Here is a 25123-nt window from a genome sequence, read left to right on the forward strand (position 1 = left end):
TAGGAAACTTATGTTGTTTGATTTGGGAAGTCTTTTATTTTCTGTGCCTCCCTTAATTACTAACTGCTTAATTAAAGTGAAGGAGAGACATACAAAAAATACTGTCTTTGAAAAGTAGATGCTCTTCTTTTTTCTTTGTTCAAAAAATAAACCAAAACATACTTCTTTAAGCATTCTTTGCTAGTGTTTTGGCTTTTTGACTCTGAAATACTAGCTGATTTGTAGTATTAGAATAACACAGTGAGTCAATAACAATTATTATTTATATTATCTTATGTTTGTGTGCATTTATTGCAGTGAGGGTTACTCTTTGGTGATGGCTAATTTTCCCTGCTCTTGAGTTGGAATGTTGTATAACATTACACCAAGTACCAGGACAGATTAAACTATATTCATAATGCAGTACAGTAGGATAGCACTTACTCAAACAACTTGGATCACACCCCATTTATCCGGGAGACTCACAGGTTTGTATTATGAGGAGTCACTGTTGGACAGGAAGACATGTACAGCAGGGAAGTTTGGATAACCAGGATCATACTGTGATTATTTAGGCTTTTTGTTGACCAAAACCATTATATGTAGAAAGGCTATATATCTTTTTTGTTCATTTATAGAGACCCACTGTAAGATTATGCTATGAATTTGCAGAACAGATGTTTTATTATAAACTGTAACTTTTGATCTTGTCATGAACAGATTTTAGATAAGTGGCACCAGCACAGAAAAAGACCCCAGACTGAAAAAGCCAACTTAGAACAAGAGAATTGCTGATCTTTACTTTTGAAAAATAATTGTATTTACACATTATAGACAGTGTTTCTTAAAAGGAAAAAGAAGTAAACACTTAAGTTTTAAGTGCCAAGCTCTCCTCCTAGATAAGAAAATATTCAAAGCATATCTTCTATGTACACATTATTTTTCTCAGTATCCCTTATACTAATCAAGATCAAGAAAAATCCAAAATATTTCAGTAAAAAAACCTTGCAGTTTAGAAATTGTTTTGCCTAAAGGAGTGAGAATTATTGAAAGTTCCTATAGCTCTCTCTCTGTGGAGATTTTGCTTTGTAGGTGTTTCCTGTGGAATTCATCTTAGTGAGGGGAAGGAATTTGGATGTCATTTACGTGCATATGTGTGTGCTCACTGAAGTGATTTTGAAGCTCTTATGTATGCACCAAGAAATTGGAGAAATTAGATATTTGGAAATGGAAATTGGTGGTCTTCCAGGCAATATTGGATCTAAAAGTGCTAAATCCTTTAATAAATAAACCTTGATTCAGACTGGAATGTCTTGGCTTGATCTTAAAGGTGATATTATGAAGGCCTTCTAGCTGTTGACTAGCCTGAAAGATAATTATCTGCACATTCCAATCTTCTTCTGCCATCAGCAGTATCTGAGGCCTAAATGAAACAAATGTTATTTCCACTAGAAATATATTATATTTAGACTATCCCCATTTCCAAACATTTTAAAAATATTTGTGTCTGATTGGAAATGCAAAGAATAAAATAAATAACTATATGACCTGCTTCTAACAGTCCTGTGTGCTTAATTTCAGCCATTGTAAGTAGTTTTCTAATTGAAAGTGTATGTTGTGAACACACAGTTATGTTATTGGGGTTACTACTTTTGCTGGGCTGTAGATGAAAGAATGACCTTTTCCTTGCTGAACATTTTGGAGACAATATTTCTTAAAACACATCAGTACAATGTAAATTTATTTTACTGTAGCAGGTACTTGAGCAAATTTGAGGGACTGAATAGCCCATCTGAAATGGAATATATGCAGCATCAGGCATCATGAAATGAATAGATAAGCTTCTCTGCCTTAAAAAACTGACGTCTTAGTTCATGCTACTAAGCACGTCTACTTATTTAATACATGATAAATCTAAGAACCTTTTGGGTTTGTATTTGAAGATCTGCTTGCAGAAGTGAAATATAAATGTGATTCCTTTAAGGACTGCTGGGTATAGCAGAGACTTCTGTAATAAAGTTTTTCTGTGGGACAAAGACCTGTACAAAGTTGGAAAAGAAAGGAAGCATTCATTGATAAATACAGTTTATAAATAAATAAATAAAGTTTAAATATATGTGTTTGCAAATGCACTCTATTAATATCATTTTAATGTATCCTCACTTGTGGGATTGTGTGTTCCATGGATGAAGACTCTAGATCTTAAAAAATCCTTCAAATGCACAACTTGATGTGTATGTAGTCATGTCTGTTCTCCAAAACCAAGCCTGCCTTTGGAAGAGAGTGATATAAAAATAATAAAATATATGTCCCCATGAGAGTTATTTTACAGAATATGAGCAGTGACAAGTGAATTAGTTTAGAGGAAAGGTCAGGCAGATCCAAAATAAAGCTCTCATCAAGGCCAGTTTAATCCTCCCATCTGTAAGTTTTGTAAGTCCTACCACTTAACTTGCAGTCTGAATATTTTGCCTCAAAGCAAAGTGAATAATATCAACTTGTAGATCTGCATGTTTTCTGTTTATACGCTCCTGAATGTTGCCTCACGTGCAAAGAGAAGAGAGACTTGAGAGACTTTAAAGGAAAAGAAAACTTTTAGATGAGGAATAAAAGGCAGTTTATGTTAGTTGAAGATTCTCTGACTACTTTTCCTTTTTACATCTGGTGAGAAATACTATTATTATTATCAAAGATTGTTTAATATATTTTGCCTACAAAAAATAGCTGTATAAAACTTATATTTTTATATAAGCCTTACTTATGAAGCCCATTACTTTGGTATCTAAATAATGCCCATACAAGAGGAATTAGAATAGTAAAACCTTTAGCAAATTCCACAGAAGAATTATTATGGTTCAGGCCAAGGCTTTAAAATATAATTTCTCTTGGGTTTCTTCTTATTAACTGAATCATAATTTATCTGTACAGAAAATTTCTTCATAAACAGAATTCCTGCATCTTATGAGACTGCCTTTCATAAGGCTTCCTTTGTAATGTACTGTAAAGTGCAATTTAGGAAACACAAATGCTCAACCTAAATACTGATAACTGCTCCTCTTCACTATTCTCTCTAGCACATTGCAAAAACCGCTTGTGATCACTGAGTGAGCAAAGCTGCCTTACCCAAGGTTTTGAGCATATAACCCAGGCTGAGCAATAACTGCTTCATAAGATGTGGGAAAACCATGAACTTCCGTAGGGAAGGTGTGTAGGCACACAGATTGTGGTGGTTGGAGTGGGGCTGGCCCAGCCCCATCCCCAGTGGCACAGCTGTGAGCAGCAGGTGAGCAGCACTGACAGCAATGAGCCATGGAGTGCCCGGGGCACTGAGCAACCTCCAAAGGGAGCAGAGGGCACACAGGGGCAGGGCATCAGCGTGAGGGGATAAAAGGTTGGGGTGAAGAACAAGAAGGGCAGACCCCTGCAGCCTCCTGAAGTGGTGGGATGTTACTCTGTAGGGCAGGCACCTGAAGCCTTCTGATGAGGTTTGGTGTTACTGTGTGTGGGGGAATGCTTAAAGCCTTCTGAAATTGTGTGGTGATCCTCTGGGTATCCTGACCCTCTTGACTGCGGCACATGCTGTGACAAAGGTCTGTTAGAATATTTCAACTTTCAGAGAATGAAGTACCATTTTCTGCTGCGTCTTTCTAGTATCTTCTTGTACCTGGTAAATCCTCTGGAAGAATCCAGTAATAAGGTGAAGAGTGGTATAAATATTATAATTTTCTGCTCCCCTTTTTCAGTCTAGCAAAATCAAATCTATCACTCAGTGGAAATGCTTGTATGTCATTAGCTAGGAGACAAAAAGTTTAGTTTTTACAGCACTGAGTTTCAATATTTGCATTTTTATGCTTGTTCCAAACTGATGTGACAGAATTGAAATATTTGTTTTCTTTGTAGATGAGGCAAAGTTTTAAGTGGCAGTTCCTTTTCTTCACTGGGGTATACTCACTGAAATTTGTTTTGATTTAGTGATAGTCAGACAGTGTGGCTTGGAAAAGTGCAAGGTCTATAATTCAGCATCTTTGTTTTTCCCAAAAATGTGAACTACTGCTCAATTTTCCCAAAGAGATGGAGATGAACTTTCCAGGAGCTAACCTGGTACAAAACCATTATTCTGAAGTCTTTTACTTCCTTTTCTTTCCCATAGTTATTGAGAAAAAATGTACTGTTTCAGAAGGATGGTATTTCTTGGGCTATCTTCCCACACTTGTCAGTGTTCTCTCCCCCACCTGATTTTCTTCTACCTCTGTAATCAGAGCAAGCCATTCTTACAGAGTTTCTTTTCTGCATGGTGCATGTGTGTGGAATTGTGTCCAATCTGTCTCTCTGCACCTTTGCAGCACTCATGTGGCTGTGCAGCTGTGTGTAAGGACCTGAGCAGTTGCTGCACAGTTTCCTCCTGAGCTGGTGTGGCTGCAGTGCTGTGGAGGCACCGAAGCCTCTGTTCCTGCCCTTGGCTTTTGTCAAGTGCTGGCAGTGCTGCTTCCAGAGGCAGCTGAGCCTGTGCCACCACCTCCTATCTGGCTCCCTTCTCACACCAGTTCTGTTTCCTGGGGCTGAATTGTTGAATTCAGCTCTGCATCCTGCCCTCGAGCCCTGCTTCTCCAGCCCACAGGGAATTTCTCTATCCAGTGTTGGTTGAGGGAGGCACTGTGGTCTGGGACTGATGGACCCGGCGGCCCTTCTCACACAAGTTCTGTTTCCTGGGGCTGTTGTTGAATTCAGCTCAGCATCCTGCCCTCGAGCCCTGCTTCTCCAGCCCACAGGGAATTTCTCTATCCACTGTTGGTTGAGGGAGGCACTGTGGTCTGGGACTGATGGACCCGGCGAGATTGTTCCTGTGTAGCTGTGGAGATAGTTTCATGGACAGGGAGCTACAGTTTGAGCAAGATTTCTCTTTAGTGCTCTGAAAAATTGACATGCTGATTGTGAACTGCCTTCATGGAGGAATTCCTGTTGACAATTTGTGGGTTGATATTTTTGCTCCATCGTGATCATTCCTGGCTTATCATGTGTTAATAATGGAGTCCAGTTGTCAGACATTTTGTTGTCCCCTCAGGCCTCCCTGACTGTCCCATGGGCTGCTCTACCCTGGACAGCCTCATAAGCACTTCAGTTCTGTTCCTATTGACTGGTCTATTCCTGAAGTGACTATCCAAAGCTGGTTTTAATTGCTTAATTTTTAATTATGATATTACCCTATGAGTAAACTTGTGTTGCTTGTGTTCTTTCTGTATTAAATTAGTCAACTGTTTGTAGTTCTACTCCATGTGTTCTCCAGCACTTTCCCCATTGCTCTGAATAAATTTGAGTCAGGTTGTAACTATCAATTGATATACTAAGTATTAAAATTTTTCTTATTAATATTTATCTGTAGCTGGATGTGCCAGAGCTAAAACTTGGCTCTTTCATGACAGACATACTTGACTGGTCTTAAAGTTACTGACGTAGTTGATATTGCACTATAAACAATAGAAGATAATTTTTGTTTTTAAGGAGATAACATGTCCATGCCACTGGCTTCTTTATGTGTGCCAAGCCAATAAAATATTACATAAATAATTTTATAGCAAAAAATGCCCTGGGATTAAGTAAACAGGGCAATATTATCTTTATTAAGAGAAGACCACAGATGTGTCTTCCTTGAGCACTCAGTAGTCACATGAACTTTTAAAGACGGCATGAAATTCTTACTGCTGCAGAAGATATATCTTCCAATAATTTACCTGAATCTTTATATTGCTGCCTATTAATATTATTTATTAATATTCATTGTGTCAAACCTTGTTAGGAAATTGTTTTTTTCTGAGATTCCTCACATAAAATTTTTCAAGTATTTTCATACAATACAATTTTCACTTTAATAAGTTTTACTTGCTATTTCACAATATGTAAGCATGATTCAGGGTGTGGAAAACCTCTTTCTTACATAAACTACCTGCTTGCGCTAAGACTTTACAAACACCATGTGAATCCCTGCTGTGTTTGGATACATTCTAAGGAAGCATTTCTAACTTGAATAATATATTGGGATTATGGATTAAAAGCAGTGGGGAAATAGCTTTGTGCACTGTAACCTAACAAGCGTGCTACGAATCAACTTGTGGCAAGAAAACTCCCAATTTGCCCTCTCTCCCAGAAGTTGACCTGGTGGATGAAATAGTAGATGTGTGCATGATTCTAGGCATGCCTTCTCCAAAGATCAACATTTGTACACACTTTAGTCACTTTTATACGCAGTGCTATTGACATTAACCAGGGAGGCCGCTCTGACAGCGCTGGGCTCTAACACCAGCTAAAGAGCTGCTCTGCTCTGCTTGCATGGTTTATCTGAAAGGACTCAACACCAAAATCACACAGCCTAATTGTTTTCAGCCCATAAGGGTTCTCTTCCAGATACAATATCCTGTAGGACAATTGAGTGTCCTACTGAAATCAGCCTATGTTCAATACTCAACTCAATTTACTTTGCTTTTATTCTTCTGAAAACACTAGATTGAGCTCTGTAATTTATCAATATGTTATATCAAATTTGCTTTCACTTGCACAGCTATAAAACACTTTTCATGCTACCTCTGTAATTGGGTTTGGACAGTATCAAACAAGTGTAAGAGCAGAGCTAAGGATACCAGCTGATTAAAAAGATCATGCACTTGCTCAGATGAAGCTCAATGGAAAGGAGGAGAAAATTAACAAGATGTATAAATGAAATAACTAATTTTCAAAGTAAAAGCAAAAATAAACTGATTATGCTTTTTTTTTTTTTTTCTTCTGTTAAAAAATGGACTTGCACAGTTTCTCAGGTGCTTGGTCTTGTTTTCATCACAGTGCATGTCTGGATGAATGAGTTAAATTGGACCAAGTGTGAATTAGGCCTTGTCAGCATGAAATTTGCCTTGGAAAATGAGCACTTTTTGACTGATTCTTGCAGCACTTTAAATACTGTATCTTTATTGACCTGGTATGAGGGCTGGTTTTAATTTTTTATTTTTAAAAGTATATAGCCTTGAAATATCACAATGTGACATTATTTACTTCATCATATATATAATAGTGTTTTGCTGTTGATGAAAGAGCTTCTGTTTGGGACAAAACATTCCAGTTGCATCTGAGAGGAGTATTCCGTAATCTTGCCCATCCTTTTCAGTTTTTCCCAAGGTCACATTCACATTTTGGCAGTGGGCTGTTGTGCAGTGTATTTTACCTGAAGCTAAGTGAGAATACTGTAACTGGGGGCCAGTTGTGTTTTACAAGATGAAGTGTTTAAATAGATGACAGTATTCCTGGGACAGTAGGGGAAGCATCATTTTTGTTTGTACTTGAGAATAACTTTTGTTTTTATCTGTCTAGGAGCATGACCCTAGAGCACAAAGGTTACCATTATTTAGATCATAATTTTGTTTGATTTAATTTAAAAAAAAAGGTGTTCATTTTAGTTGTTGGTTTGGTTTGGCTTTTTGAACTGATAGTTACTCTATTTAAGTGATGATGACCTGTATTTTCCAAAATTATTTAATTATGTTTTTCAGTTATAGGTGAAATCATTATATTAATTGGAAAACCAAATCACAGATAATGAATCAAACAATATTGTTGTGGTCCTATATTTTATTGCATTACTGAGGCTTAGAATAAGATGAGCAATGTCCTAACTGCCAGTACCAGAAAAGTGAACCACTTGAACACAGTTCCCAAAACTTTCTTTCAAAATCTTAACTTAAAGACTACAGCATAATTAATCCTTTCACTTAGGATATCTATTTATTTTAAGCTATGGGAGTTCACTACATTTCAGAATAATTCTATGTAGAGATGGACATATGTCTCTGTCATAGCACTGTGCTTATGTGAATTAACATGGCTGGTAGCCACCATGTGACAGCCAGCAAGGTAATAGTAAGGAACATAAAGAACCTTCTCTCTCTGCCTGTGGTCCCTGCAGGTCTGGAAGGGAAATCTCTGCCCTCTCTATTCTGTCTCCTCTTTATCTAAATGAAACAAAAACCTTGTGAGTTCTTAACATAGCTTTTAGCAGGAGGATTAAAATATTTTAAATCTTTCTTTTGGTAATGAAGTATTCTCATTGAGGTTTTTGAAGTCAAATTCTGCAGCACGGCATCCCATTTGCTAATTGTGCAGTTGTGTTCCTAAGGATGTCGCCCTGCCCTGCACTGCTGCAGTGCTTCTGGTGCTTTGTGTTGAACTGCCACTGCCCAGGTTGATGTCACTGGGCCCTATGTATCTAGTATTTTATGAGTTGGAAAACCAACCTGAAATTTATAAATACTGCTTAATATTCTGTCAAATCCTTCACTTATGATGTTTACTTTAAAGCTTTTATGCATTCTAGAGTATGGTTACTTTTCTCTTCTCTGACAATTTCCAAAGTTGTGAGACATAGCATGTGTCTAATTTCTTTGTTTGGCAAGGCTCAGGAGCATCAGCCTCCATAACTGTCCTGGTTTTGTTAGACCTGTTTCCTGGCTTTAAGAACTGTGGTGGAAGTCAGAGGTGAGGAATTTGTCTATGGATGACAAATGGGATGGGAAGAGAGTAGAGGGGAGGGTGACAAAGAGTTTATTTCCATGTCTTGCAAAGCTCAGGATGACATTTTGCTGTGTCTGTTTGCTTTTGTGAAAAACACCTTTGCAATGAAACTGTTGAGGAACTTGCCCACTGGGGAAATTTGCATTAGAAACAGGAAGGAACATGGTATTTACAAACCATCCTGCAGGACAGCACTGGCAGTTTTAAAAACATTACGTCCACATGGCTGGTGCTGGCCGTCCTGTAGGTGTATAATTGAATTAGCCATGAGGTAAAGTGGTTCCCTGCATGGCCAGCAGCTGCTGGCGCAGCATCCTGGCGTGCCTGGCACTCACCTTAGCTGTGCAAGGCACTGACAACGTGTTCGTGGCAAAGGCTGAGAGTCAAAAGAGCTGGTGGGTGGATATTTGGTGTGTCCAAATTCCAGCTCTCATCTGTTTTCCCTCATCTCTGTGAATGTGCTTTCTATGCCCTTGTAGCCCAGTGACAGAAAAAATTTGTAGGAAAGCCACAAAGAGAAAGTTTGAGGATTATAGTCTTTCCTTTTTTACAATCTCATGCTTAATCTAAGGGGAAAGCCCCCAGATATTATTTTTATTAAATTAATCTTCACAGAGCTGGAGATAACTGAAATTTATGTAGTGTGTAACTTGGTGTAGAGAAAAAAAGGCATTTCCTTAGGAAATGGAAAAAACAACTTTCAAAACAACTGGATGGATTCTTACACTGAATGACTTATTATCAAAATGCATCCAGCTTTATTGAATGAATGTAATTGTTTGTTAAACTTTTTAAAAAAATGTAATGGTTAATATTTTAATATTAAAGTAAAAGGGTCTCTAAATAGATTGATTTCTTTATTTCCTTTTACTATGTAAAATTCATGAATGATCTGTGTGCTAACACAAGATTAGGTTTTAAAATAAAAGAGGTATGAAATTTTGTAGAGCTACTGATATTTGAAAAAGTCAGGGAAATCCAAAACTCTTGTATTTATCACCAATATTGTTGCCAAAATGAAGAGCCAACCCTTTAAATGTAGTAGTACTAACCATACTAACCTTGACTGCTGGAATGTTGCCAGCTCTTCGTCATCCTGCAGAAATATACTACACTTGAACTGAGAAAACATGCAATTGTCCCTCCCCCTCTTCATTCCCACAAACTGGAGCAGTATTATGTTAGCCTGAGCTGTACTGAGCCGAATCCAATCTGGAATTAAGAATGCTCCAGGGCATTTTTAATAAACTGTCATTCATTTGAACTCTAACCTCCTTTAATTTGCAGAATCTGGTAGCGCAGATGTATTCTTCAGCCACATTCATTTTTTTCTTTTCTTATCTTGGTGTGAAACACTGCTGATAGCACTTAAAAATGTGAAGCTGCAGAACAAGTAGAAAGTGTTCACTGAAAATAGACTCAAAACTAAGAAACAATTGCTTTAGTTTAGTTTGCTGGGTTTCTGCCATTCTGAAATGTAAACTTAATTCTAGTGCAGATTTTAATAAAATCCTCAAAGTGCCGAGGTCAGTTAAGCTCTTTCTGAAAGTATGGAAAAAAAAAAGGCTTTTATTACAAAATGCGAAGGACAAAATGAGCCCTTGTCTTGCAAAAGGGAAGAAAACCAGCTAATAACATATTCAGGGCATAGAATACTCCTGAGCTAAGTGCAGTCACTGAGGTTCTTGCCATAAACTCTTTCAAAACTTGTATTCCTGGGAATTCAAAACATGTAGGGTTTGTGATTAGGAGCATTTACACTGAGGGATAGGGCTGAGGAAAGGGAGCAGCTTCCAGAGCCTTTGTCCCTGCCAGGTGGTGCTGCTGGGCTGGGGCAGGGATTGCCCAAAACCAAAATTTCTATCTATAATACTGCCTTCATTGGTTAAAGTTAATTTTCCATTGTAACACATCTGCTACAGCTATATAATTAACATGGCGAGAGGATTGTTTGTGCAACTTCAACATTCACACTTTTACATTTGATAGGAATGGACTTTTTTAAAAAATCAGTTTCTTGTGTGCATGCCTGCCAGTTGAATTTGGCTGTAGGTGTTGGTAGGACAGTTAACTAGGAAAATGTGCAGCCATGAACTTGGGTCCTATTCGAAAAATGAAGGAAGAACTAGCTGGCAAATACTGTGTTGAAAGTGTAAATGCAAATTAAACTTTCAAGTCAACACGTGTTAATAATTTGTGGTTTGAAAAAGTTTTCATATTTAAGTTTTGAAAGTTTTTTTCCTTTCTCTTTTAAACTTTGATCTCTTTTGTCTGGCAATGTAAGAGTATGTTACTAATAGACATTAACAAATCCACAGCTTTGTTTTCCACAAGTCTTTAATTCTCTTAAATGTTTTGAAATGTAAATTGTGTAATATATGTGATATGAACTTGGGTGAGGACTCAGTCAATCATCAGGTTGGGTACCAAATTGAGAACATGGAAATTATAAAAATGATACTAAAAATACAGAAGTTCAAGAATTCTACTTTTTTACATTCTCGTGTGCCCAACAAATCTACAAATGGGAGTGTGTTGGTGTTTAAAGATAGTGTCTCAAAGCTGGTGTCTGTATGAATTAATGACTTTCCTGTTTTGATTCTTACTACAGGTTCCATTAAGCTGTGTTGTCTGGAATTAAGTAATAGAGCTCAGCAGAAACTAGATGCACTTTTTAAAAAGTACAAAGAAAAGCCTAACAAGCCAGAAAACAGTTAGAAATATAATATGTTTTAGTAGTTGAGTCTTGTTGGAGACAGCATAGGTTTATGTTCTTGCACTAAAGCAGAAGATAAAGTACCTGGTGTTATATTAGAAGCTAATCTCTTTTTAAAGAAATATGATCTCTTTCCTTCTGGCCTGTTAGTTATTTTTTCATGGGATTTAAGTGCAAATCCAGCTTTTTTATTTCTTTATTTCCCTCAAGTATATGTTCTCTTTGCTGCTTCCAAGAACGTTCACTAGACAGTCATCATCTTTCTTCCTGCTTTCTTCAGTGGAATCTTGCATCTGCAGAGACTCCTGAGTTGCCCTCCTTGCTGTTTCATTGATGCCACCATTACATTGCTTTTACTTTCTGAGTGAAGGTTGAACATCAGTAGTGTCAATACTGGTGTTGGTAATTCTGATGTGCATTCAGAAGTGCAGCTTCTTATGCACTGCAGGGTATCTGACACGTTCTAGTATTTCATTGATCTTATTAGAGTGTTTGTATAGGTGGTGTGGAAGGAGTAACTAATCAGTGTATCATTGGCAAATGGGCTGTTAGTCCTCATTATAATTCATGACAGCTCTCTTATTTATTTGTATTATTTATTGAACTTTTTATATAAAGCCCATCTATATTGGAATTGAAACAAAAATGGCTTATAAGGACTGATTGCCTGCTAGGAGGCTTTAGAGAGCAACAGTCAAGCATGAGCTTGGGAGAAGTAGCCACCCTGATGACATGAACACTGTGGAATTTGGTCAGACGTGTCAATTCACAGCAAAATTGAACTCCTTTCAATGCTTTGCATAACATGGATGAATGGAATATATCCTCTTTCCTATTTTATTTCATTTCATTTAGAGGTTCTTCCTGAAGTGTTTTCTAGTTTATAAAATAATATTTGAATGAAGGAGGTGAGAAAGAACATAAAGGAAATAGGACATTAATTATTCAATTCATTATGTGTCACACAAAAAAAAAAAATCTATTTCACTTTATGTAACCTGTATCATTTGATGATGGGGAAATTCCACTGACATGCTGGTCATTGGAGGCCATTGATGGAAAATGCTTCACCCAACAAGTAAAGCTTCTGCTGCCAGACTGGTGTCATTGTATAGTTTCCATTCTTTAGTGTGTTCTTTCAATTTCTCCATGCTAAGGAAAGAATGGGATCCCCACAACTTTCCTACACTTCATGCTTCAGAGCTTCTCACAGTTATCAGGAGGAAAATAACTTGATTGTTATTAGAGCAGTTACAGACCTTTAAAGTTTAGGATGATAGAATAATTTGATTAGAAGGGACCACTAGAGGCAATGCACTATAAACCCCTACTCAAAGCAGAAATAACTTGAAAGTTGGATCACATTTTCCAGGCTTTATTCAATCAAAATCTTAAAATACTCAAGGACTGGAGAGTTTACAGTTTCCCTGGGCAACCTGTTTTGCAAAGGTGTGCATTCTTCATGAAAAATATTGGGTTTTTATTAACAGTTTTATATTAAAACATGCATCTATACCTGAATTTAAAATTTCTGAAATTACTTCTGTGATGAGTTACCATCACCCTGAATTTAAATAATAAAAATGGTGCAGGACATATTTATAAATTGTATTTGTATGTGGCAGTGGCCCAGGTTAAATAGGTTTCTGGTGTTAGCTCTATTATGTATAAATATTGTTCATTACTAATGGATTCATGGAAACTTTGAGACATTTCTTTGCTTTGAAACACCACTGTTAGTTTTTAAAACAGTTATGATACAAAGAGTTTTGAACAGCCATTTACAGAAAATAATTCCTTTAGTATGTTTTCCCCTCCCTGTATTTATATGGATTTAATGTTTTCTTGTTGTAAAGAATATGGAGCTGAAAAGTTCTTCTCTCTCAGGTAGAAGAGCTGATGAATGCACTGGAGAAGACTAGACAAGAATTAGATTCTACCAAAGCCCGTCTTGCCTCAACACAGCAGTCTTTGGCTGAAAAAGAAGCACATCTGGCTAACCTGAGAATAGAGCGAAGGAAACAACTTGAAGAAATTCTAGAAATGAAGTAAGTACCTTGATTTCTCTAATTTCTAGGGGGAAAAAAAGGAAAATAACTGCTTTTGTCATGGAGAAAATTTTGATGAGTTTCTTTTGGTGTTATTTTTTGTTTTTTCTCTGCACATATTTAAGTCTCAATCTAAGGATTTCTAATAGTTTTAAGACACTTAAATTCCTTTAAAAGCACAGAAGTGCAAAACTCTTCATTGTAGAAGTACTCAACATTTTTTTGTAAGTTGTCCTTTGTTGCATGCAAATAAAAGTATCAGTACTATATAACTTCTATGAGAAACTGAAAATGTAAAGCCCCATCTCTCAGTGGGAATGCAATGCTGGAATCTCTGCCAGTGTCACATGCAAGGGAAGTGAGTTATTAACTTTCTATTGATGGTGCAAAGCTTGTTGCTTTGAATTGGTTAAAAACACCCCCAAACTAACAAAGAATTTTTGCATACATTTTACCATGGTGTATGTGTTCAGAATAGAAAAAGAAGAGAGACATATAATTTTAATGTAACTTCCTCCATGCAAAGAAAAGTAACTATCTATAATTATGGGGCATTAAAGCTCTGATATGATCTTTACAATTGGCAAAAAGAGCGAAGCTGCTATGACTTGGCTACGCTGATAATTATGTAGTAAACATTCAACAAAGAAAAATGACAGTTGTAATTTTGTAACAGTCTTTTTGAGGGAGGAAGCCATATATAACTTCAGGTCAATTGTTACAGTTAGCCTTCATTTTAAAGGAAGGGAAATAATCTGAAAAAATGGTTTTCGTAATGTTATTGTAAATAAGGCCAAGTGGAAATGGAGTCACATACTTAGCAGGGTTTTATAAAAGTGGATTTTAAGAATATCTGCTGGGTAATACAGGTGCAGAAATACTGTAATGGAAGCACAAATGTTTCCAGGGATACCTAAAGTATTTCTGGTTTTGACTTTAATGAAGTCTACATCCATACAGAAAAATGGAATTACATATGAATTAGAATACTGTGGGACATTATATTTTATAATACATACATTTTAAAAGTTTTTTAAAAAATACTAATTTATAAGTACATATTAATTGTCCCATCATAACTCAGATGCTCAGTGCCAGTTATCTATTTTCTGTACAGTGCTTTGGTCTGTTTCCTCAAGTGCCTTCTTTTTTGTCTTATCAATAAGCTTTTTTAAAATCATAATTAACAATTGCTGAACAAAATAAAGGAAAAAATCTCTAATTCTGTTAATGTGACTTTTAAAATTTGTTACACAAAACCTCACAGAACAATCTGGAAAATGAGGTTGACAAAAACTGGTGAAGTAGAAACAATTTTGACAAAAGTTCTTCTGTTTTATGAATGAAGGGATGGGTGTGTTGTTTTAGAGGTGAAAAACTCTGCAGCAAAGACCCTAGTTTTTTAAGGTAACTTATTAATTTGAAGCATTGATCATAATTTCTATTTATTGTTTAAAAAATCCAATATCAAGTGATTACACGTTTTGGCTACGATCTTCCAGTTAATAGGAATTAAGTGTGTGTTTAAGAACATTCATGATGATTTCCTGTGCTTATATTATGTTCAAGTTCCAGCCATAACTCTGTATTCTAGGCCCATCAAGCTGTCGTTGTCAAGACACATCTTAATTTACTGGCCACAATCAGTTCTCAATTTTAGAAAACTTCAATTGTAATTTCTTGTTCCCATATAAATTTGGTTATTTATGGAAGTTTAGAATAAAAATAGAGAGCAGCCTAGTCTTGTTCATATCTGTTTGGTCTTTATGAGCTGGAAACAAGATAAGTACCCATTAAATGCAAGGTAGTTTGATAAAATCAACTCCTTCTTAATTTGATGCCAATTTGTGAAAAAATAAGATTTTAAAGAATTGAATTTGAAAGTATAAGTTTGAAGGAGGAGTTGCATTTGCATGTTAATTTCTGAAATTTTTTTCTGAAATGTCTATTAAAATATTACTATATTAGTTCTGGAAGAAATATTTTTTCTGTGGTCATATTATTTTAGCAGTGCACACATAACTCATTCTGACATTAATGGAAGTTATGCATACATGTTAACAGTAAAATGCAGCATATGTTCAAATCCATCATTTTGTCTAATTGTCTTGTTGCTTTGTGCTCTATGTCTGTGCATAAAGCAAAAATCAATGCACTTTTTATTTGTTAGGAAGTGATACTTCAAAAAAATCTCTATTGCATAGTGTGACAAAATCCATGGTAATGTTTTTTTTAAGATATGTATTTATCATCCACAGAAATATTTCAGTTGGCCTGCGCTTTAAATATGGTAGTTAGATATATATCCTAAGATTGCTTTTTCCAGACATTGTTTTTGTTTTCTGAGAGTCCACAAGTAGGAGCACAACCTCCTGAGGGCTTCACAAGGCTTGCCTAGAAAAGCTTATTCATTTTGTAACACGAAGAGCTTGAGGGTAGGAGAAGTTTCAGCGCTCTGATGTGGTGGAGGTTTGTCAGATGTTTCAGAAATGCCATATTTGTGGAGCATACTTTCATGACCACAGTGCTTTCATACAGATCTCCTTTCCTATGTGGTTGTTCCTTCCAAAACTCATAAACCTGCTTGTAACAAAATTAGGTAGCTGTATAGATAGATAAATGAGTATTTACATAATATTGAAATTGCCATATATATATATGTATGTGAAATAAATGCCTGCCCTCATGGAAAGTGGGTTTTGCTCCATGGGACAGATCATCTTTTTAGGAATGGTCGAAATTATTTTCCCTTTGGAAGATATAAAGTTTGACCTGGAGAGCGAAAAGTCATAAAAGAAAGTCTAATGACATGTGGTGGAAAAGATATAAAAATGGTTGTCACTCTTTGTAAGTTCACGTTTTAAACTATATGCATTTTATCTTCAACTGCAACCTCTAAAGGTCAAAAGAAAACACAAAACTCCAACATCCAAGCTCGTCCCTTTGTTATCAAAATTGTTTTCTTGGTTAAAAATCTTGAACTTAACTTTCTGTGATGTTTACTCGATTTATTGTTTAAGTACCAGATTAGAAAATATTTCATTGTGGTTTTGCATTAATTTGATGAGCTTTCAGTGACTCAGTGCGGTGCTTGCCACAAGTAACTTAGTGAGTGGCCCTGTGATTAATCCCCCAAAAGACAGACTTTCATGTTTTGACCTGAAGATCTGACAAGTCTTAATTTTTAAGATTTAGTTGTTAATTACTGAGTGTTTCCTCTGTTAACTCAGCATACTCACTGCTCTGAAGGTTTCAGAATTCTTGCCAAGAGTTTGAAAGGCAATTTCCTTGCCTTAAATAGAGTTCATGCCATCACGTGTGGGTATTGCTAAATCAGTTTTGTTGGAATTGACTTTGCCCTGAAATTCACTACAAATTTCCAGAAGAAAATCTATTTTCCCTTATGTGAAATAAATCGGATGGTTAGTAATGAAGCATTAAAGAGCTCCTAAGAAAAACCCAGCTACTAGTTATTTTATGCAGTAACAAAAACAGAACATTACTGTGCTGTCCAAAAAATATACTTTAAATCAGATTTTGCAGTAAACTTTGTTACAGTGACAGTATAAAATTAAACATCCCTTCCTTTAAGTACAGTCACCATATTTTTTCGCTGAAAATAATAAAAGAACATTGCTTATCTTTGTTTTTCAGTAGATTTATTAATTTAACAACACCTGTGTATAGTCAGGGATAAAAAAGTTGTGGGAAGAAGGGGATAAAATGCTTTTTCTTTCCACCACACATTCAGTCCCAGCAGATGCCACTCTGTGCACAAGTGCTGAACACACTGTGAGTGCCCTTTGCTTGCTGGGTCAGTGGTTCAGCTGCTGGACCACAGACGGAGAGGGCACTTGGATTTGCCACTAGATGCCAGTCTTGGGTGCAGGACCATGGTTCGGGTAGGAGCAGCTCCACGGGATGAGGAGGAAGCTTGTCCTGCTGTGCTTTGTCCCCTTGTCTGTCACCAGGTCTGACTGGTGCCCTCCTGCCTTGAAGAGCAAGAGCTTCAGGCATGGAAAAGCACACAAATGGCTTCAAGTGGACTTTACAGGATATTGCAGGGATGAAGAGGGTCTTTGAATGGATTCTGGAAGTCAGGGGTCACAGCCTAAGGGGAAGACTGTGTAAAATGTAAAACTAAAAAGTCAGAATTGTACGGAAGTCAAAATGCTTTGTGAAGTACTAGTAGCAGAAGTATAAGAAAGTTTAGCATTCATCTGGTTTTCAGCAGACATACCCCTTTTTTCCATCTATAAATTTTACTGGAGTAGAAGTTGGGGATTTCACATCTGTGTAGCAGCTCAGCAGGAGTTTTAGCTCTGACAAGAGCTGTTGGATGTCCAGAGAATCTATCTAGATATGTTTCCAGCACCTGGACAAATCAGCTCATGTCCCTGCCTTACATTATCCAATTACTATTTCCATCCATCACCATCTGAAACTGACACCTGGGGAGGGAACTCAACATGTTTGCCTTTATTTATGTCCTAATTGCTCAACCCTAAGAGGTTCTGACACCCACAGGAGAGTGGTTTCTTCCTCATTGCTGTGGGTACAGCAGTAGTGAAAAGGGCTTCTGAAATCTCTGTGTGAGTAGTAAATCCAGTGCATCTGGAATGTTTCAGAGTAATTATGTATGCAATTCACCTGTTCAGGGCAAGCACAGGCCAGAGGCATGACACTCATTGACAGGGAAATCCCTGATGAAATTGCAGGGACTCTACTTGTATGTAGTCATGAAGTTAATTTCATTTTTTTTTTTTTTTTGTTCTTCCATACAACATGAAGGAGAAAGAAAGGAATATAGTAAGGTAGGAGAAATTGGCAAAGTGATTTAGGGTTGGACCTGCTCTTTGAAATGCACGGAACTCACTTCTCTAAACCACTTTAAAGCATGGCTTCCCTACAGACCTGTCTGCTTTCTGTGTTACAGCCAGGCACAGTGTTACCCTGCACCCATCTTTTCCAAAAGAAAAGCAGAAAGGCAGATATTCAGTTCTCTTCTCTACACTGGAACCTGAGGTGTTTCACTAAAAGTTGTGGGCAGTGTTGCTTAGTTTATGCTCCCTTTGTAATGCTGGTATATTCTAAAAATAGCCAGTACATACCTTGGGAGTAGTTCTAGGCTGAGTGAACAGTAGTGGATACATGGCATTAAATGAGTCTCTTTGAAGTTTAAGCAAACACAACAAAGGTCAGATTTCTTATATTTTAATCAAGTATTATTTTGAAAGAAGATTTTTTTTTCTACTTTTCCAGCTGTATTTCAGCTTATATTTGGAGAAGGATATCTATGATAATTTCTTTAATGTGAATTCTTTAACATGTCTCACTCAATAGATTAGATAACAGAATGGGTATAAATAGCTGTAAAGTGTATAAGTCATGTATAAATAGCTGTAAAGAAAAAATAATTTTCAGAAGAAATTTAGTATTTTTTTACAATTTTATTAGAAATATTATTTTGACTTATTGCAGCTGTGGTAATGTATACTAGAAACATGTTCAGATAGCAAGTTGATTGTCTCAAAAATGGTGTCATTTCAAATGCAGAACGCTAGACTGTTTTTTAGTAACCTGTGGACTGCTTCAATTTAATTGTAGGATTCATGCTGAGAGTGTAGAGAGTCATATCTCAAGTTAAATACAAACAAACCAGCAGGATGTTGATACAACTGTGACTTCCATAGGAAGTAGTTAGAATGGTAATGTGGTCTCCTAACTTGGGTGGAAAGTCTCTTGTGACTGTTTTTGCCCCACAGACCTGTAACACAGCATGCCTTGACTAACATTTTTGACACCAACTTGCAAACACCATAAAGACTAGAGAAGGCCAAATGAAGGCTTTGTTCTCTGGAACAGAAGCTTTCTTGATTAAAATGAAAAGATGTTTTTCTTTTGTAAACAGTGACGGGGTTCTAAGCAGTAAAATGTTTCTTTCTGTGAGAATAGAATGAGTGAGCTGTTAACTTGTCAGAGTGTTTCTCTTAAAGACATCTGAGTGTCACTAAGTTCCTACTTATATTCCTATGTTGAGGTTAAAGGATAGTATACTTTGCTTTTATTCTGTAAGATTCAAAATGTTAGAAATTTCATCAGCAGGGGAAACAAATTTATTTTCTTAATTTTGTTCTGTTTAAGGGCATAATTTACTTTCAAAATAGGTTGTCACCTGTTCTTGAAGATTAGTAAGATCAGTTTAGGATTTCTACAAACTGTGGTATGAGAGGCTGTGTATTGCCTATTTTCATTTCAATATTCAAGAGAAGGAAGTTGGATCCTTTCCCATTGTTTATTGTTCCCTTTAGACAGTGGGAGAGGGCAGTAGCAACCTTTTCCAAGTGTTTCTAGGAGACAGTGTCTTCCTCTCTTTTATGGAAAGGTAGCAGTGCATATGTCACAGAGGCATTGTCTGAAGGCAAACCAGGAGTTCAGACATATTCAGACAATGCATGTTATGGTTTGAATAATTAAGCATGCTTGTCTGAGCTAGAAAACAAATCTGGCTTGTTTTCTTCTTTTCATAAGGTTTTTGTCTCTAGTTGTACAAGTGATCTTTTGGGTTCCTTTGATCCAACTGATTTGAGGCACCTGCCAGGCAGAAAGAGAATTTGGTGGTCATTCCAAATCTATATCCTAGCAGTGCACTTTGCTTTCCAGTTTTGTTGCCATTGTTCTTTACCCATTTTTGATACCTTGCCTTAATAGAAAAATAACAATCAGTGCTCCAGCAAACATTTTATATTGGAAATTCTACCATACCCAATTTTCCAAAATAAAGTACTTTACTATACTTTTCTTTTGGTTTAGTGCTTTCCCTGGGATCTGAATGGTAGAGAGAGCAAAGGGATCCTACAGCTGCTTTATGAGGGAGATACTTAAAAGAGTCTGAGGAGGGTAAGGCAGGGGGAGGATATGTTTGAAGACTCAGAAAGGAAGGCATAAACTCAGTGTAGAGTTTAGCCAGATCTCCCAGCATGAGGAGTAGCAGGCACTTGCTGAAGTGAATCAGTGATCAATTTGAAGGGGAGAAGTTCTGCTTTGTGGAGTGGTTGCTTGGTGACCTTCTGGAACTTGCTTCCACAGAGACATCAGCTGATCCCAAAAGGGGTTAGACAAATTCATAGACAAGAGCTGGCTCTTTATGGACTTCTTTATTGGTTGTTGTTCTTGACCTGTGTTCCTAAAATTTATTTTCTATCTGCAGTATCCGCTCTTTCCTCCAGCATTGCTCACTTTCACTGAAACACACATAGTGATGATTTCTAACCCATTTTACTTTTAATTTTTGAGAACTGGTTATATTGAGTCCACTAATAGAATATGTAAAAATCAATGGGTGCACTTTGAATGGCCATTTGTGTTGCCCTGTAGTGGATAAGTGGGTTTACAAGATGATGTCAGTGACAAAATGATTGGTTTAAAGTGCAGGTTATAAGTGAGATATGACAGTTACATGACATTCTCTAGTGATTTAACCACTTAGAAGACAGGCAGGATTAACAGTGTTTCAGGTTTACAGGTGTTTCAAACTGCTTGAAGGATGTGGAGATGCAGAGTATTCTAGCCTTTTGTAATGTGAATGAAAATGGGAAGAAACAACTGCAGTTGCAAATCATTATTTTTACTTCTCCCATTATTTTCTTTTTCCTTTTAAATCAGTTTCTTTAAAATGCTTTTCTGTTTTTTATGTTTAAGTATGTTAGGGGTTAAAATTTTCTAAGGAAGCTTGTTATTTTTATCTGAATTTAAATTACTGAGCAGTTTAGCAATCTTCTAGATAAAGAAGAAAAAGTGAATATGCTATCTACTAAGTGTTAAACACTTTTTGTCTGGTTTGTATTGCATAATTTCTTTATTTGTAATGTTAGAAAATATAAGGAATAGAAAAGATGGTATCCTGCAATTAGTGATCCTGACAAAGCTGTGTATACTATGTTTTAAACTTAACTAAAAAATACTTTTCTTAGGTAAAACAATAATGGTGGTAAAATTATTAGATAGGATGGATTTGTTTGGAAGTTCAGCCAGCATGGGAATGTAGAGGCCTCCACTTCTGATAATACATTCAAAAGAGCAAGTGGCTCAAAAGTCAGAAAGGAAGGAGTAGGAGGCTAAAAGTGGAAAAAAAAAAAAAAAGAAAGAAAAAGTTAGGCTTCTGTTTCATGGATTTTTTTAAAGCTGACTGAATTACGCCCTTGTCTACTGAAACCCTCTTAGTGTAATTCCCATTGGCCTCCGTGACACCTAGGGCAGCAGTGATCAACTGCAGGCTCCCACAGTCCTAACCTTGGCTAGCTCAGTATGATTCTAGCAGATGTTTCTGAATTTTAAACCTCAAAATATGATGGGTCAGGGTTTTGGGGTTTTTTCCCCTCCCTTTTTCAAATGGCAAATCTTGCATACTTGAGACGCTGGCCATGCAATTCAATGATAGGAATTATGAGCTGAAGGTGTCCCCAGTGGGATAATGCTGAACTTAATTTAAACGCAGATCTTTGAAGATGGAGAAGCAAAGAAATTTTAAAGGTTTGTATAATTGAAACTAAACTGGTGGATTATTCTTTAATATTGTATAAAAATGCAAAATATGAAATGTGCTTAGAAATGCATGTTTTCTGTTAGAAGGAAAAGGTCTTATAAGGCCAGGAGAGAGCAGAGTCAGAAGCAATCGAACAGGAGCAGTTTTCTTATCAGCAGAAGGGAAAGATTTGATTATCTTTCTCTGCCTTCCCATCACTCCTAAGGTGCTGTGGAATAAATCTACTGCTACCTTTTTCCTGTGCTTCCTTAGTCCTCCCCTGCCCCCAGAAAAACAAGTACTTCTCTGTGCTGGGGAAAACCATCCAAATTCCCATTCCTTAGTTTCCTCTAGTTGTGTTCTCTTGTATAGTAAGGTGCAAGGTGTGCTTGAAGTTTTGTGCTCTCTTGTCCAAGAGGGTTCTTTAAGGTGTCTTTTCTTGCGCTTTGTAAGGTGTGAGCTCACAGGGCAGCCTTTCTGCCTGCAAGGCCATAAGTAACAGTTGCTCTTTTATTTAACATATATAATGACACCTGTAAGAATTTATCCTCCTAGAGGTCTGTACCTCTATCTTGAAATGAGTAAAATATTTGCCTTTTGGAGGAGGAGACACCCTTGTGGTGGTGGTTTTTGTGCCCTCCCACTGAACCATATCTGGATTACTGATGGTGACCCTGACCAGACTGATCCATCCCCTTTATCAATTCAGGGCCAGGTATTATGGGTTCCCATCCATCATAACTGTAATAAACAAGATAATAATAAAAGCATGCCATTATGAATGTCAATGCTATCTGAACAATGTGAATACAGAAACATTGCAGCAAAAAGAGGATTTTTCAAATTTGTAAAATATGACAGCACACAAAAATGTGCTAAAGCACTACCTTTTCAAGGAATAGCACCTCTCCTTTTAGTGTTGTATTCTTATTTAGCATGGACTAACAGATCATGAATTATGTGATGACAGTGGAAAAGAGGATGAGCTCATCTCAATTTTCTCTAATTGTGAACAAAGCTGGCTACATCCACGCTGTTGTGCAGTATATCAAGGTATCTCAGCAAAGAAAACCTCTATTTAAGAAAGTACATTATAAAAATCTGTGCTAAGTCCTATAGTCAAGTTGTTTTGTTCAGCATAAACATCACCTTAAAAGGACACCTTGCCTTGCTTCCTTGGGGTCAAGTGGCTTCAACTGAATAGAAAAACTTTTCAGGGTGAAACAAAAGCGGGGTGACAGTACAAACTTACACAGAATATCAGTGGAAAATTTAATGGTTGTTGGTAAATAGAAATGTTACTTTTGTAGAGGAGCTTGCATAATTTTAGTAGGAGTATTATGCTTATTGTGTTACATTTTAGTATTAAAAATTTTATTGGGGGATGCAAGTGAAAGGTTTGATATATTTTTTCCCCTCATATTTAATAATGATTTTCTCAAAACCCATCTAGTTTCACTTTTGTAAATGTGCAGATACTGAAGAGGAAATGATGATTTATTGGCTTAGATTAGAAATGTAAAATACTTTTTTTGCGGTTAAACTCTTCCCAGTTTCTAACCACTCCTACCTCAAACATGTAGTTTATCATTGTTGCATTCTGCTGTGACCAAAATTAGGCCACACAGGACTCTGATGATGACCATATTGCTAAAGTAATTCTGGTTATGATGGATTAATCTTCTCTGCTTCCCAACAAACTTCTTGCATAGTTTGAAAACCAGCTTCCATGATTCTCATTTTCTAGGTGGGAGGGTGAAACATAGATTGGTCTAACAGAGACAGTCATTAAATGTGCTACTTTGTTCTTTTGGTTTCCAACCTCCTTGCCTTAATTATGGTTAGGGGTCAGAGATAGATGCTGAATAGAAAATGCCAAGGGAAGGGTTTTTTGCGTTAGGGACTTTGTACTTATGGTCATCTGTTTGCATGTTATGGCAAACCATGTCCCAGAGGCTGGTTAAGCGCAGTTGATAGGGAAAGCTTTTAAACTAAAAGGACCATTTACCCCCACTCTAAAAGCCCCAAAATACAGAATACGTCATTCTGTTAACTTGTGAATGTTTTTTTATGAGCTGGACAGCTTCATCCATCTCTTGCATGACTACCTTGAGAAGTTCCCTGTGTGCTCAGTAAACAGAAGTTAAGCAATTGATGTCTCTGAGGTTTAAAGGAGCTGGTGTTGGGACTAGTGTGAGTGAATTCAGTAGCAAAAAGCAGGGATTATTACCTAACACCTAGTAGCAGTCCAAGAAGAAGGGGGTAGATCATCATCTAACATCCAGCAACCTGATACCCTCTTAGCAGAGCAGAAAATGCTCTGAGATTCACGAGCTTAAAGGAAAAGACTTTTCACCTAGTGAAAAATGCTTAAACTTGCAGCAGGCATGAAACAAACTTGACTGCTTTCCAGTTTTATTTTGAGTGTCCATTGCCCTCTGTGCCCACCTGGATTATTTTGTCAATAACTGACAGCAAACTGCTGAAATGAAACCAGTGTTCCTGTTCTTGAGTCTATGGATCCTGCCCAGGTACCCACTGCTCTCTTTATAAAAGTGCTACAAGGATCCAATCAAGAGGGAAATTTACCTACAGGATTTTTACAGTTCTACTAAGGAATAGAATTTATAGTTTTTTTCTCTCAGAATAACCTCCCTTCAACAGTTCAATACTGTAATGTTTTGTTTAGTCTAACATAGGTTTCTGGTAGTATCTAGTCTAAAAATGAATCTAATTAATAGATGACTTTAGGAAATCCCTCTTGTAATTTAGCAACTAAATGAATAGGGGATATCAGTATCTGACAACCAAGTTCCACTTAAGGTTAATGTAACTATTACCTCATTAGTACAAGTTTCCACTTTTCAAATAAAACCTTTATTGATCTAAATATGTATTTAACAAAGGACTAGATGAACTTATGTGAAGTTGGCTTTGTGAAATTATGCTGCTTTTATTGATACTGACTAGCTTTATAAATGTTTATTCTAATTATGTTTTATTGTGATTAAAAAAGATTGCAGATACTCTGCCATTTTTGTAAAGTGAGCTGTTGGAGCTTTTTTTGTTCAAGAGGAGGGTAGGGTATGGAGAATAGTCCAGCTCCAGAGAGGAGGCCCCTCACAGGCCATATGAATCCACTTACATGTAAATTGCTTGTCTATATGAATTAAGGTGAAGGTTATGAAAGAACTGCATTTCTGTGTTTATTGTAGGATTTTTGACAGTCTCTTTCCTCTTTCAAGTAAATTTGGCTTAAGTCCACAGTCAGTACAGTTTTAAGTAAACTCCTCTTTTGTTACATTA

The 25123-nt window shown here is 36.7% G+C and overlaps 1 protein-coding gene across 1 annotated transcript in view; it reads left to right on the forward strand.

Moving 5' to 3' along the window:
* The window catches only part of ERC2 (ELKS/RAB6-interacting/CAST family member 2), a 283355-nt gene that overhangs the window by 192144 nt on the left and 66088 nt on the right, over positions 1 to 25123 (forward strand). The window contains exon 16 of the mRNA XM_041425936.1: positions 13133 to 13293. Coding sequence (XP_041281870.1) covers positions 13133 to 13293 — 161 coding nt within the window. The remainder of the gene's footprint in view (positions 1 to 13132; positions 13294 to 25123) is intronic.

The sequence above is a fragment of the Onychostruthus taczanowskii genome, unplaced genomic scaffold (assembly GCF_017590055.1).
Source record: "Onychostruthus taczanowskii isolate IOZ18803 unplaced genomic scaffold, ASM1759005v1 scaffold9, whole genome shotgun sequence".
NCBI lineage: Eukaryota > Metazoa > Chordata > Aves > Passeriformes > Passeridae > Onychostruthus > Onychostruthus taczanowskii.